Here is a 15,240-nt window from a genome sequence, read left to right on the forward strand (position 1 = left end):
GAAAAATGAAAAATTTCACTGTCTAACATAACTTGACACCCCCTTTTATTTAACATATACAAGAATGTATGTGTAATGGAAACATGAGAACATTAATGACCTGTCCAGTTTATGATTGCCGAACGTTTACAACAAGCATTTAATATGTCATAACACGACATAATTTACATTGTCTTAACGATATAAATATATATTAAATCATTTTGTGACAGATAGGGTATAGGCTCCATATAAAGCTCCAAAATTCCATCCTCTCTGCATTTTTGCCATTAATTTTGTGGAAGATAGATATTAGACACTGAAAATGAAATCCGTAAGTATCGTTTTACTCATCATAATATTAGTATTAAACTTACTGGAATTCACGGCCGACACTCGGCTAACCGAGAGATTGGTCGGTTAATCTATATTGAGTATGCGGCTATATTGGCGATTGGTCTGTTAATCGGGTTGGTTATACGTCTGTTAAGAGTAAAACGCTTAATTTAATGTTAAACTCTATTAAATATCTAGATTTTTGGCATGTTATAAGAACCAAATCAAAAAACAAAAAGTGTCTGACAAAATGATATCTATCATAGAACATTTTGCACTTGTAAAAACATTTCTTAGTCTGCGCAGTTTTCAGTAAAACTAAAAGGCGTCGCGCAAGTATGTAGTATTTATGCTTATACGCATAGCAATTTTTTTTTTAATAAAAGGCGAAACAAACAAATTCAGATATCATTTAAAGGGCAAAAAATAGTACTGTGGTTCTAAAAAATAAATTGACATTAGTAAATATTTCATAATTGTAAAATAACGTGAATAATACCACGTTTTAGTGAAAATTATGGGAATAAAGTCTGTTAATGGGTTGGACAATTGAAATTGTGTCAGTTAAGAGTTATTTAGTCACGACAATAATTTTGCTACCTTTATATTTTCCCCTTGAAAAATTTAAGAATGAGATGTTCCTGAGTAAACAAAAATGACAATACGGTGCCACAGTATCCTAGAAAGAGCATTTTTATTTTGACTGTCTTTGCATGTTATTGAAGGGTGTGTCACTTCAATATAGCGTGATATGGATTGGCCTCTGGAATATGCATGATTTTTTTATTGACGTTTTCAATCAGCCTTAATTGTTGTGTCTGTTCGAAGTACTTTGCACGTTCTCAATTCCGACTGAAAGTGTCTTTCTAATACAACACAGGGTACATATAACGTATTCTCGTTCACATATTAACATGATATTTGTCACTGGACGTTAAACCCTAATTCGTCAGCATCACCCAATTGGTTCTTTGCTTCTATTACTTAATCATATGCTGTTTACAAATCACTCTTAAGAAGTAAACGGAAAGGAGAGAATGCAGCTACATTTGGTTATTTTAAGTTTCAATTCATTTTTTTCCGTTTAGTTCCTTTCTACATAAGTGCAGAGGAGAACTACAGTTGTCTATGGTGCCCGGTGAAGTCCATTTCGCGTTTTCGCGATTTTGCCTTTCATATTCTATAGGTCGAAAACGCGAAATAGCGAAATCGCGAAGTCGATAATGCGAAAACGCGAAGTAGAGAAATCAGTTTCGCGTTTCCGACTTCGCAATTTCGCGTTTTCGCGATATAGAATATGTGAGGCGAAAACGCTAAAGCGCTAAAACGCAAAATGGCATTAACCTGCCACACAGTTGTCCGCATGTAAACTTCTAGAATTTGTCACCAATATAAGTACATCTCAATCCGTTACTGTTTCAACATCCATCGGTGTTTCATGTGTGTATTCTTTAACAAGTATTATTTTTCTCTCGTTTTTAGCAATGTATCACTCTCTACTGTCCTTATATATTATGCTATATTCTGCGTTGCCATCCAGATTCTCGTGTATACCATGAGGGTCCGGATTGGGGGTATTGTTTATTTCTGTATTCTTTAAATTGTTATGTCTTTTTTTTCTACATTTTATTCATCTTACCCATTATTCTTTCTTAATTTTTCATATTTTGTCATCCCAATATATTTTACTAACTGATGTTTAGTTACATTACGACGTTTATCTCTGATTTATATACTGGTTACAAATGTAGATGACAAATTTGTGTCATTCATGACAATTAAACAGAATCAACATGATGTATGTGATTATTCTTGGATGAAATTAATATTACTTAAATATTACACTTTTTGAAAAAAAACCCATTTTTATCAATTTTCAATTTCATGTGTTGTTTCCGTATATGTTATGTTACATTGCTCATGTGTTGTTTTCGTATATTTTAGCCGCTCGTCTTGAGCCTACTCATTTGATCCGATAACACCCCATATAGCAATAAAATTATACTTTTATTGCCATTCATAACTCTTAACAGACCAATTAACAGACCGGGTTTTATACATCCGACCCATTAACAGACCAGGTTTTAAATAAAGATTGATTTTTGTCACCAAAATACAGATTTTCGTGTAGATTTTTCACACAATGATATCAATATGGTTAACAAACATAATGCCTATCTTTTTTCGATGTTCAAAATATTGAATGCAAGTAAATTTAACCAATGTGTCATTTTGTGTACATTTGATGTGTGTAAAATGTGTATAAATTTATTGATGAGTAACCCGCCTTTTCATTTTATAGATCGTACATCGAAGCTAGAAAAATAATAATTACACCACTGAATTCAGTACATTGAATTGTTTTGTTAGACATGAGTACTTTTTATGATGAAAATGTATTTAGAAAGTTATACAATGAAACATGCTGAACTTTCAATGATTTTCTCGATAACACCTGATTAACAGACTTTAGCCAACCCGATTAACAGACCAACCGCCGATATAGCCGCATACTCAATATAGATTAACCGACCAATCTCTCGGTTAGCCGAGTGTCCGCCGTGGAATTGTCACAACACTTTGTATGGAGAACGGCGATTTGTACCAATTTCAGACGATTTTGTATGTAGAAAAGCACTTTTAGTTCTTTAAGAACCGTGTACCAATTGACTCTTGAATATCTCAATGTATTTAAGTATGTGCATCAGGTTATTTCTAGAACAACCAGACACAGTTCTTGTAATATGCTTATTATTCTAACTAAAAACTAAACATGAATATTTTTACGCTCTTTGTTGGATATGTGGAAGTTATTATGGATCAAATTTGTCTACAAATCTAAAATAATGCCATACAAATGCATGAGTATTTAAAAACATATCAAACAATATTTTGTTTAATTAGTTTAATTCTAATATCAGTGTAATAATAATAAAAATAGTTTGATATTTGTATCAGTATTTTTACAATTGAATTCAGAACAATATTTCAAATTACTTGTTTGTTTTATTTCGAATTAGAACGTCGTGACATTTAGGTCCCCCCGAAGACCATCCCAAGATACCTCTATATATATCGTAACTCTAGGACCATTTATGACATATATATCTTATCTCTTGGAAGTCGTTCGTTAACCTTAATTAGGACTAAGATGTTTCCTAAGACCATCCGTAGACACGTCCTAGTTCTAAGACAGCTTCGTTGACACGACCCCAGGTTACTAGATTTTTTTTATATGTCTTTTATAACAAAAACGCTTAATTTGAGGAAAATAAATATCAGTTGTATCGCAGTGTAATGAAAGTTAAGTTGGTTTCTTTATATTGTAGATACTTGCTGTTATTTGTCTTGTTGGGTTCGTTGCTTGTCAATCTCCAGCATCACCACAACCAGAACCAACATCTAAAGCTGCCCCAGAACCAGCACCTGTTGTTGTAAACACAGTCAAAGTAACAGCACAAAAGACCGTCGTTAAATCTACAAAGAAAGGATGTGTAAGAAACTAAAGATATTTACATAAATATACGATGATTTAATATTGTTTTGTAATTACTTTTGACAAGTTTTTAAAATACTGTATAAATGCCAAATCAAAATTAAAATCGAAACAGAAAAAGGGCCGAAACCGATCAATTCTAAAAGTTTACCGTCTGTTTATTGTGTTATTCTGCCTTATATGTAACTTGATTGGTTTGACTATTGTTTTACCTAGCTTTTAGTCGAATCATTTTTCAAGGTATAAAGTTTAAAAGCATATTTTTTTACTATGGACAATTTGTTTTCAATCCAGAAAATCCAAAGATTGTAAATATATACTTTCTTGGTGTTCAAAACTCGTTTACTTATAAAAGTTTTAAAAGATTATTATAACAGCCTGTCACAAGAAAGATTCTTATTGTGGTATTGCTCACCTGTGAAGAGAATATATTTCAGTTACATTTGAATTATTTTACATCTGCTTTCAATACTGTACATAAAATACCAAATAGTATTAGACCAATATTTTAAATTAAACTATATCCATAGCTTTATGATATCCTTCTGAACACCTTAAACCCAATTTTCGTATCCATATGATGAATGGTTCAGTTTAACATTTAGTTTTGTGTTATCTTTTAGGACCCTGCATGTGACACCCCATTTGAAACATGTGTGAGACTTGCTAAATGTCAGGGAAACGACTGCTTCAGATGTGCCGGTAAGTCTTTGTAATTTATAACAATCAGGGCGAAATTCAGACAAAGCTGTAAGACTTGTCTTTCAAAAAATGTTTTAAATACTACGGCTCAGTCTTTAACAAAACGAAACCACCACAACTGTGATTGAACATTGTATTTGCATGTAAGTTCTCTCTTGTTTTTACACCGTGAATGTACGATGTACCTTCTGTATAAATGGGAGAAATTGATAAAAATTTCCTGTATACATGAAGCAAAAGGAAATATCTTTGAAATTGCATTACGTCGTTTGAAAGGCTAAACAGACACAGAAAGCTGTGCGATAGTAAGAATATACATGTACTTGAACAGACACAGAAAGCTGTGCGATAGTAAGAATATACATGTACTTGAACAGACACAGAAAGCTGTGCGATAGTAAGAATATACATGTACTTGAACAGACACAGAAAGCTGTGCGATAGTAAGAATATACATGTACTTGAACAGACACAGAAAGCTGTGCGATAGTAAGAATATACAAATGGGGTAACATTCACTTTTACCATAAATTTAGAAATATGATAATGATATACTAGTAGTCTAGACTATATTTTGGTATAACAAATCTGTTTTTTATCCTCCCGTAGTTCTTCTGGACAATAAAGTTTATTTACTCATTATTATTGTCATAGCGATCCTACATTCCGTCGGCGTCGGTGTCGTCGTCGTCTTCGGCGGCGGCGGCTTCCACAAATATCCACTTTGTGGTTAAAGTTTAAATTTTAATAACTTTCTTAAACTCTCCTTGATTTATACCAAACTTGGACAGAAGCCAGTATACAATACATTCACTCAAATGCTAATTTTTTTTAGATTTTATAATTTTCTTATACTATCCTCGATTTGTACCAAACTTGAACAGAAGCTTGTTTATGATCAAAAGCTAGTATCTAGAAGGAAATTTTATTAAAATTTTGTACCTCTTTATCTGTATTTCACTAAAATATGGACTTAGTTTTTCTTCCAGTTAACATTACATAGTCTGCTGTTAAAGTTTTTAAACCTTTATTTTATATTCATAAACTATCCTGGATTTTTACCAAACTTGTACAGAAGCTTCTTACAATCAAAATATAGTATCAAGAGCAATATTTTTATTTATTTTTCCTCATTTTTGTTAAGTCTGTGATTAACATCAAAAGTAGGCGAGACACTGGGTTCCGCGGAACCCTTACAATTTTTTTTCTTTCTTATCCATGATTGTGATTCATACCAGTCTTTTACATTATGCAAAATTTGGTGACACAATCAAAAATGTGTCAAGTATGTCAATTTATACCAATAAACAGGGTATTATGAATGGAGAGGTTTTTTTATTCAAAAAGTATTCAAAAAGCTATGTGCGAACATGAAAGAAACCATTCGAAACTCCGTATTTGTTCATTTAAATGAGTAATAGAAAGGAAAACGTGAGTCATTGCATCATAACCTGCTTATATCATAAAAAATTGAAATATATATGAATTAATGTCATTTTCAGTGACAGTGAGTATCGTTTTACCTGGAGCCAGTAAGGAAACCATGACAAAACCAGCAAAGGAAACACCAGTAACTCTTCCTGCTGACCTCCCTAATGTGCTTCAGATGCTTAATACCGCTCAGAATAACCAATTATTGAATGTGCCAGTACAAACAGGAAACTCAATGTTCGGCAGTCAAGGTATATTATTTTTAGAGTTTAATAGAAAGAAGAAGATGTGGTATGAGTGCCAATGTAATGTCTTAGGAGGAAAATAATATTTTTGTATTTCTTTTTGCAAAAGTTTAGACAGTCGTGATATATCTAAATCAAATAGCGATTTTGGTAGTCGTCTTTTTATGTTGATAAAATAAACTATAATTTATTAGTAATTATCTTATTACTGAAAAGTAACATGTGAAGAAATTACAACCCATCGAATTAAAATTTCTAGTTTATCCAACATAATGTTGAAACGTTATGCCCTTCATCCTGATTATATCGGTCAACTACTTAGTAGTAGAATAAATCTTGTTATGTATTGCTGAATGTGCTATAGTTCTGAATATACATGATATACTTGCCACGGAACGTCAAAACAAACAAAAATAAATCATACTTGGATATATTCTTTTATTTTCAGATCCTATGCAGAATATGTTGTAAGTAGTATTATGATTGGTTAAGTTTTTATTCTTCTGCCTCAAAATCTTACTTGATATCATTTCCGATTTGCAAGAGGTTTAATGTCACTTTTAGTCAGTAGCAAAGTTTCATGTAAATGATTTCCTTTGTGACATATATATAGATAGATAGATATTTTTATTTTAAAGTACAACTTTGTACATATACATTAAATACAATATATTACAATTTTAAACATAAGCAGTCAATTAACGTGTATATTTATACCAACCAGTCTTTAGAGGCTTATGATGCAATATGCACGAAATATAGAAGAGGAAGTTAGGACTTTTATCCTATTACATTGTATCAGGAACATGGAGACACCACACTTCCTATAGGAAGTTATATTAGAGAGCCTTTATGGGCTGATAAGCTTTCGTAGTTTTTCCTTTCGCTTCATCAATGCATTACAAATTTACATATGCTTAGAAATTCATCCAAACTTAAATCAGATACAATGTAAGACAATACACCTTGTTTACATGCACATTATAATGATCAATACGTTTCTCTTTGGAAACGTGAGACTATTAAATCAAACAAAATGACAACTATTTTTTAAATATTATAGAACCAAATTCATACCATGAAATTAGAAACATTTATTTGATAGAAAATGAATTGTGTCTAGTATAAGAAGGCAATATCGTAAATATGTAAAGCTATTATTTAGCAGGTACAGACACACAAAGGAGTAATTTATGTTTATGGTTAGAAGGACAAATAAATATCAACTAAAAATACATATAAAAACTAAATCAACATAAATCTCCAACTTCCTTTTACTTTATTTCAGAATGGGATCATTTATGTTCGATGGTGGAATGTTCTTCTAAACGAAATGAGACAGCCTGAACTTGAAACATTGCAATGCAATTAAAAATCATAATTTATGAAAATCATCTACCATTATAGATATTTATACCATTATCATAATGATATTTAATGAATAAAAATTAAACAAGATATTTATTTTATAATATTTACATGATATTAACTGCTGTACCGTTAACGGTCGAATAAACTGATGATGAATGCTATAGGGCTCGAATGTTGTATAGAATATAGAATATAATTGAATATAAGATATGAGCGCGCTATGTGTTGCTATTGGGATCTACAGTTGAAAGAATGTTGATATAGTTGATAAGTTTTTATATGTTTACAAAGTTTCCTACCATGCATGCATGTAGATGTGCAATAAGGTTACGGAGGTTTACATTAAATAATCAAATTCAAATTGAATGTTTTGCACGAAAACCTTGTGATATTTTGTTTTCAAGTGCAATGTTTGATAAAAAAAAAAATCATGTATATATATGTAACGATGTTTTACCTAACGTTACCTGTCACTTAGCTTCCCACACACATGCATTCAATGTAATAATCTAGCGACAGAATGCATATAGTATTAGACCGCTCAAATATCCGAAAATTCTCTAAGAACTAGTTAAGAAAGCGTCTGTATAAAAATAAAAAGGCGTATGTTTGCTAATGAGAAAACTCTCTATCCGAGACCAAATTGTGTTGAAGTTAACAACTAGAGGTCACTGTACTGCCTTCAACAATGAACAAAACCCATACGAATATCAAGTTATAAAAGTCCCTGAAAAGACTAATGTAAGACAACAATTTATACAAGCAAAACTAACGGCCTGTTTTATGTACAAAACAATACACGAAAAAAAAAATATGGCATGCAGCAATTAACAAATGACAACCAACGACTCCGGAACAACAGTGAAATACATTTTCTGGACTCTGTGACAGGCACATACAGCATTTGGCAGGGTTAACCATATATAAATCTCCGTAGGCGCCCCTCCATTAACATCGGACAGTGGTTTAAAATCACATCGAATCATGTACCCATTCAAGTTCTTAATCATGTTCTTCGTGTATTTTATTTCTATTTATGTCATTATAATAGAAAGTTATTTTCGAGATAGATTATATTTACAGACGGGATACTGAAAATGATTGTAAGATATTTCAAAAGTACATAATTATATTCATAAGTCGGTTTTATCTATAACCCTGGCAATTAGTGCTTATGTACTATCTTAATAGTCGGCTTCATTTGAACATTATTGAACAATCTATACCGAGCTGTGAAATGTAAACACAATGGAACATTGCAGCTTTAAAAAGGAAGTTCTTTAAATCAAAGTTTCAACGTCTCTATTATCCTATATTTTAGTTTTTATTTCAATACAATTGTGTCTAAAAATGGACAATATTGACTGTTTTCTTTTTCTTTATTGTTATACTGAATATATTTCGGATAAGTACATTCAGTTTGTGTCATAAACTCGGAGGCATACACAATAAGTGCTTCATCAATGTTTTTGGTATGCTTTTTAAAATGTCGATCTATGTGTCATCTTCCATAGTTTGATTTCCAAGTGATTTCTAATGTCAATTGGTGTAACCGTGGCAAAAATCTACATTTTTACAGCAAAATATTACAAAAAATAGGTGAAAATGTAACAAAAAACCCCAGAAATTGATCCAAACTAGATTTTCAATCCATTTGAATGATACATTTTTCCGAAAGCATTACATTTTCCGAAAGCATTACATTTTCCGAAAGCATTGACATTTATCTAGCAAGAAGTCAAATAAAAAAAATCATATGGATTCCACCTTATTTTTCTATGAAATTGAATTGAAAGGTTTGAACATAAAATATTTGTTCAAAAACTACAATACCTTCTGGACCTACAGGAGATACGGATGTTAAAACACGAACACGAAGTCAAACAGAAAATGGCGTATTGAAACATACAAAGAAACATTCTTGATGTTCATATAAACCCACTTTGAAGACTATACTATTATTCAGCTATCTAGCTATTTTCTATATATATAAAATATATAACAATTGCCAAGGTTATACAGGTGTTGTACTTAATTGCGTCAGGTCTCAAAATGTTGATACTTTATCACGATTTCGTGGAATGTTTATTACTTTCTATTAAACTTTAGTTCAGGTTAATATTTTAGCATGTTATAAATCGAATCAAAGAGTTTGAATAAAGTTTATGGTAATGCATTCGGCAGCAAATACCCATTTAAGACACATAAAGTGTCCATGCATGTTTCTTTATACACGTTGAGAGAACCGTTACTTTTTGTAATTCTGGTAAAAGTTCAGGTACATGACAATATTTGATCATTACATGTAAACTCAACTTCTCAAAGGCATTCTAGCTTAGATAATGTAGGATGACTATATAAGTCTCCTTTTTTTCACGAAACACAATATAAAAATCATGTGTTTAATAAAACATTCAGAAACTTCTAAAGATTTAATGTAAGATTGAAGAATTAATTTTTGATCAGATGAAACTTTATATTTCATATTTAAAAAAAAAAATCAACGGGGCCGAAATGCGAAATCAAACTCCTAACACGACAGGTATCACATTCACACATGGAGCAGGATCTGTTTACCTTCTGAAGCACCTGAGATCAATCCCGTTTTTGGTTGGGTTCATGAATCTGAGTCTTTAGTTTTTTGTATTGTGTTTTTAAACATATTGTAATAAATGGTTGTTATTGAGAAGACCATGGCTCATTTCTTAATACTAACTATAAGATTTCATGCATGGTAAGGGTTATTATTGGACGTTTTTACAGTTTAAACTTTACTACATTAGGTTGGAGGCTCTTGCACAAAGATGTAAATCAAAATACAAAATATACGGCAGACTTTGTACGTCTTGTGAACTTTTTGTGAAGAATGTTATTTGGAAGATGATAAGCTGTTTGATAAAAAAAATCTTTTGATATAATGCTGTAAATTAAAAAAAAGTCACAGTAGAGAAAATTAATTTATAACTGTACGAGTGAAGTATGTTTATGTCAATGCTATAATGAAATGGTCTTGCATGTATAACTGTCATAAAATTAACCGCCCGAGTGTAAACTAAACATAATAGATTAACCGTTTAAAAACATTGATTGTTCAAAGTTAACACTATGATTACCTAAATAATATTATAATAGATATCTTTTACAAAACACTGTTGTCAAATCGATCGATCTTGTATAAGTTGTGAATAGTCTTTATTATAAAGCATTAGAAGGAAATTATCCGTTTTAAAGTAAGTAGAAAGAAATCTACAGCTTAATTGTGAGTTAATATCAGTATTCACATTCTGCATATTAGTCTGTTTGTAATTACAGTTGTACTTGATATCTGAATAAATAGTATTTGTCAAATTTCAAATGTACTTGAAATATTCCTCATTTTCTATATATTTGGGTTCTAAAGCAGCATTACCATCTTTTATGACAACAGTTCCCTTTATATATGTAAGATATTTGCCATTTTCTAAGTCGTCTGACTTGGAGTCTTTATTTGGAAGCATGGTATCTCATTATGTGTGTATTTTAAGGTTCTAACAATGACTTACTTCTCAACAGGCCATACTAAACATTAACCCTTTAACGTTCCTACCGGTCAATTTGACCGATAAGCAAAATTTGTGGCGGAGTAGTTTGCATGAAGTTTTGTATCGTTGACAATTTTTAACGTACATATGTGGTTGTGGGCTCAAATTGCAGATCAGTATACCACCAACTTGATTATTGGTGTCTGAAACCAACAAAATGCAATGCATCATGTCAATTTGCCCTATATTGACAAGATTGTTTTGGGGGAAAACTGTTTTATTTCTATTTTTAAATAGAATATTTTCACAAAATGTCACAAGACAAATTGTTGCTGTTTTTTGTTTTAAAATGACAATTTTGATAACTGTGCCGTGATCATTTACACGAATACTATCAAAACTGTAAGTAAAACTCATACACATACAAAAAATCTGATTCATAGAGTATCAACACTGAAACAAACTCAAATTACAAGGAATTTTCATGTTTTGTTTTGTCAGTTTTTATAGCAAAAGAGATGAGAACATCCAAAATGTGTTAAAAATTGTTAGCCAAGTCGAAATAGCAATAACAAATCTTTGTTTCTTTAGTGTCTGGTTATGAGGGTGTTGGATATCGTATCGCTAAGGTATAGAAATAGTGACATATAGACGAAAAAACGAACATTTCTGAATAACTTTCTTACAAATTTGCTTCAAAAAATAATAATTTTCAAAAAATAGCTTCTTAAGAAAACGAAGTTTGATTATGTTCTCCCAACATTAATTTCTAGTCTTACAGAGAAGGTGACTTATATGCTTAAATTTCATAAGTTTTCCAATGGTTTCTGTGGCTCAGTGGAAAGATGCACAGTATAACACCCGGATGATCGCGGGTTCAAACCTCACTGCCGGAGGATGAAAAAATTAATTCTATATTAAATGTAACTTAACTTAACTTAACTGCCGGAGGATGAAAAAATTAATTCCTATATTAAATGTAACTTAACTTAACTGCCGGAGGATGAAAAAATTAATTCCTATATTAAATGTAACTTAACTTAACTTAACTTAACTGCCGGAGGATGAAAAAATTAATTCCTATATTAAATGTAACTTAACTTAACTTAACTTTACTTTCAATTTCAATTAAGACAACTGAAATACATGATTTACATCAAAAAGAAAAATCCCCCCCCCCCCCCCCCCCCGTTTTCTCCCCTCTCTCTGTTTTTGTTACATTCTTAGCCTGGGCACTCAAAAATACCAGATTTTCATTCAATATTTACTCAAAATTCTATCCTAAAGGCTTATTCTGTAAGCAGTTATGAATAGAACATCTTTAACATAAACTTGGGCCATTTATTTGACTATGACAAAAATTCTCAAAAAAATCCACTATTTTTCGGTGTTTCGAGTCTTGATATTTCTACCAATCAGACAAGTTTTGCATCTTTCTGTATAAAGTTTTCACCGATAACGTTTCCGAAAGTCTTCTTGCATTAATTTAACACTAAAACTATGTTCTATTTTTGTCACTAAATGTCTGTAAAACCGCTTTTCCGCTTGAATTGTACATTTTTGTCACTTTAATTCAGCATGTCACGTGACTTTTGAGGGATATCACGTGACCAACGTAAGAAATTATTTTCCTTAAATCAAGTTTTCCTGAAACCTTGGTCAATTATCTATCAGATGAGTCTAACTTGTCCTTTGAGTGAGCTTTTTATCGAAATGTGCAATTGATTGAAAACAGATATCCTTTATTCGGGAAGAAAAGGTAAAAAATCCTTGAATGTTAAAGGGTTAATGAAACATTTGCCACTGGACGTTAAGCAAGCAATAATCAATCTAAACTTGTGACACGTCACCAAATTATAAATGCATGAAGAATGCAAAAACTGCAATTTTGAGAGATTTTGTCGATGACCCCACCACCCCCCCCCCAAAAAAAAAAAGAATATAAGGGCATCGTTAACCAAAACCAAATTATGTGGAAATTTCGGATTCTATCTAATTCATGATTGGCGATCGGTAAGATTTTCTTCGGCTACAATTTAATAAATGGTTACCGATGATTTCGATGCAAACTTTGACAAAAAAATGTAAAATTTTAACTTTGATAAAAATGTCTTCTACAGCAATAGTCATGTACAAATGAATAACTGTTCGATTTGAAAGGACATATGCAAAAGTGTGAAACAGTTTTTTTTCAGTTTATGATATTACCTCTCTTAACTTCAATATTTAGAAATATTTACCAGGAGCCCGTGTATATACAAAAAAAAATGAAGATGTTGTATAATTTCCAGTGATAGTAGTAGTAATATGTGGCCTAGTTTTATCTTTCATTTAAACAATGCAAAATTCTAGCAAAAAAAAAATACCAAACTATACATTTCCATTCTCAATTTTATACAACTTTTTAAAAAATAAACACGTTTCACTCTAAACAAATATAACAGCTTTCAATACCGGTATATGTTTTTGTTAAAAATTTAAGCCAGATCTACTGTCTAAATTGAGAATCCAATTTGTAAGCAATAGTTCCATATGACACCCATCATACTAAATGAACAAAATAGCATCTGATGTTTATTCTGTGTGGGGTCATATGAATTGGAAGCAACTTGGGGGATATTCAAAAGTCATCAGTTGAAGAAAAACTGATAACGTCATGGACAACGAAAGCGACGAAAAGACAAACAAGATCACATAACAATATACACTGAAATCTAAAGATTGGACAACACGAACTCAACCTATAACTGGGGGTGAACTCAGATGCTCGGGAATGGGGAAACACTTCATGCTCTACATGTGGAACCCATCGTTATGATCATTCTAGTACAAATCCATGGACAAAGCCTCGTTCGATGAAGTAATAATATAAGAAAATGAGGACCACATGGTAGTTATGAAAATTGGGACATATCCGTGGTCATCTGTTACAAAGATATTCCATAACAGCTGCATAAATCGTGATGGTGTCAGTAAAACCATAGATGTACAAACCCATACATCTATGGTCAATCTTTCGCAGTGATATATGACATACTCTATATGAAGGCACGGTTTTAATGTTGAAATGAAAAGTTTCCAAACTTATTCACTTTGAGAAATGAGGGTACTCAATCGTTTCTCATGTAATGTTTATAAATGTTTTAATGCACTGTTGTAACGTTTTTACGTGCAGTTTATGAAACATTTCTAAAACTTACTTGATTGTTGCTTTCCAAGCAAAATGACGGAAGCTTTATGCAACATCTATGCAATGTAAACAAATTGGTTGGATTTGTACTGATTGATACTTTATTTTCGATTTATCATTATGGGTTGTTGTTGGCTTTGAACTCTCTTACAATCACTGCGAGTACTTTTATATATATCTATGTTTTGTTCTATTGCTTTTATGATAGTCGGTAACTGATTTGTATCGATCTAATGAGTTAAGGTGGTATGGGAGTATGAAAAATAATAGTTTTTTTTTAAACTTGACAAAATAAAGTATGTATTGTGTTCGTAAAAAACGGAATAATAAAAATAAAAATGAAAGGTCAGCGAACTTGTTTTCAATCTATACATGTGAAAAATTTCCATATTTTGTATGGATTATACAGATATAAAGCATTTGAATAGAAGGTTAACTAAATGATAGAATTTTGAACTAAAATATTGGCAGACAGCTCTTATATTAAAAAACGTGTCACCGTAACTTTCTCCTGCTATAACAAAAAATATAGATTTCCTGAGATTTCCTGTATGAATAATACCTTTTCTGAGTTCCAAAGTTATTTTGAGTATCAAGAAAAACATATTCTACTTTTGTAAATAAGTGATTGATAATGGCCTCAAATTAGACTGATTTGTTCATTTAAATAAAAATTATTATTAGTAACGTGCATTTCTGTATTGAACGTTGCTTACCTTATTAAAACTTTAGACCTATTGTTTTCTGCTTTTCAGTTAAAAATCCCAGACGCGCATACCACCTTAATGCGCCATTTGTAGCTGATTATAAGGAGAGGGTTGAGCTTTCACAAGCATGCTCAACCTCGCCACATTGTTTATTTGCCTGTCGGGCGTCTGTCTTTGGTATATGTCCGTCATACTTGTTTTTTTTTTTTTTTTTTTTTTTTGTATATTATACCGATTTGAATTACATCGTTAGTTTTCTCAT

At 31.4% G+C, this 15,240-nt stretch overlaps 2 protein-coding genes across 5 annotated transcripts in view; both read left to right on the top strand.

The window, feature by feature from the left end:
- The first annotated feature begins 211 nt into the window (after positions 1 to 211).
- On the top strand, positions 212 to 7,642 carry LOC139512947 (uncharacterized). The gene is made up of 6 exons (XM_071300933.1): positions 212 to 313; positions 3,645 to 3,809; positions 4,435 to 4,513; positions 6,016 to 6,195; positions 6,638 to 6,656; positions 7,478 to 7,642. The coding sequence occupies exons 1-6, from the start codon at positions 305 to 307 to the stop codon at positions 7,515 to 7,517; spliced, it is 492 nt and encodes a 163-aa protein (XP_071157034.1). The 5' UTR covers positions 212 to 304; the 3' UTR covers positions 7,518 to 7,642.
- A 3,000-nt stretch (positions 7,643 to 10,642) lies between these two features.
- LOC139512948 (uncharacterized) overlaps positions 10,643 to 15,240 on the top strand; it is a 31,959-nt gene continuing 27,361 nt past the window's right edge. For 2 of the 4 annotated variants that reach the window (XM_071300935.1, XM_071300948.1), the window contains exon 1: positions 10,696 to 10,790. The gene's annotated coding sequence lies outside the window, so the exon portion shown is untranslated. Of the gene's footprint in view, positions 10,791 to 15,240 lie in introns of all 4 variants that reach the window. The other 2 variants (XM_071300943.1, XM_071300941.1) reach the window with 2 other exon arrangements.

Source organism: Mytilus edulis, chromosome 2, assembly GCF_963676685.1.
Source record: "Mytilus edulis chromosome 2, xbMytEdul2.2, whole genome shotgun sequence".
Lineage (NCBI taxonomy): Eukaryota > Metazoa > Mollusca > Bivalvia > Mytilida > Mytilidae > Mytilus > Mytilus edulis.

Excerpts from the sequence above, each read along its gene's own strand:
- LOC139512947 (XM_071300933.1), top strand. Across the intron at positions 3,810-4,434 it reads AATCTACAAAGAAAGGATGT|GACCCTGCATGTGACACCCC; the intron begins GTAAGAAACTAA and ends GTTATCTTTTAG. Across the intron at positions 4,514-6,015 it reads CGACTGCTTCAGATGTGCCG|TGACAGTGAGTATCGTTTTA; the intron begins GTAAGTCTTTGT and ends TGTCATTTTCAG.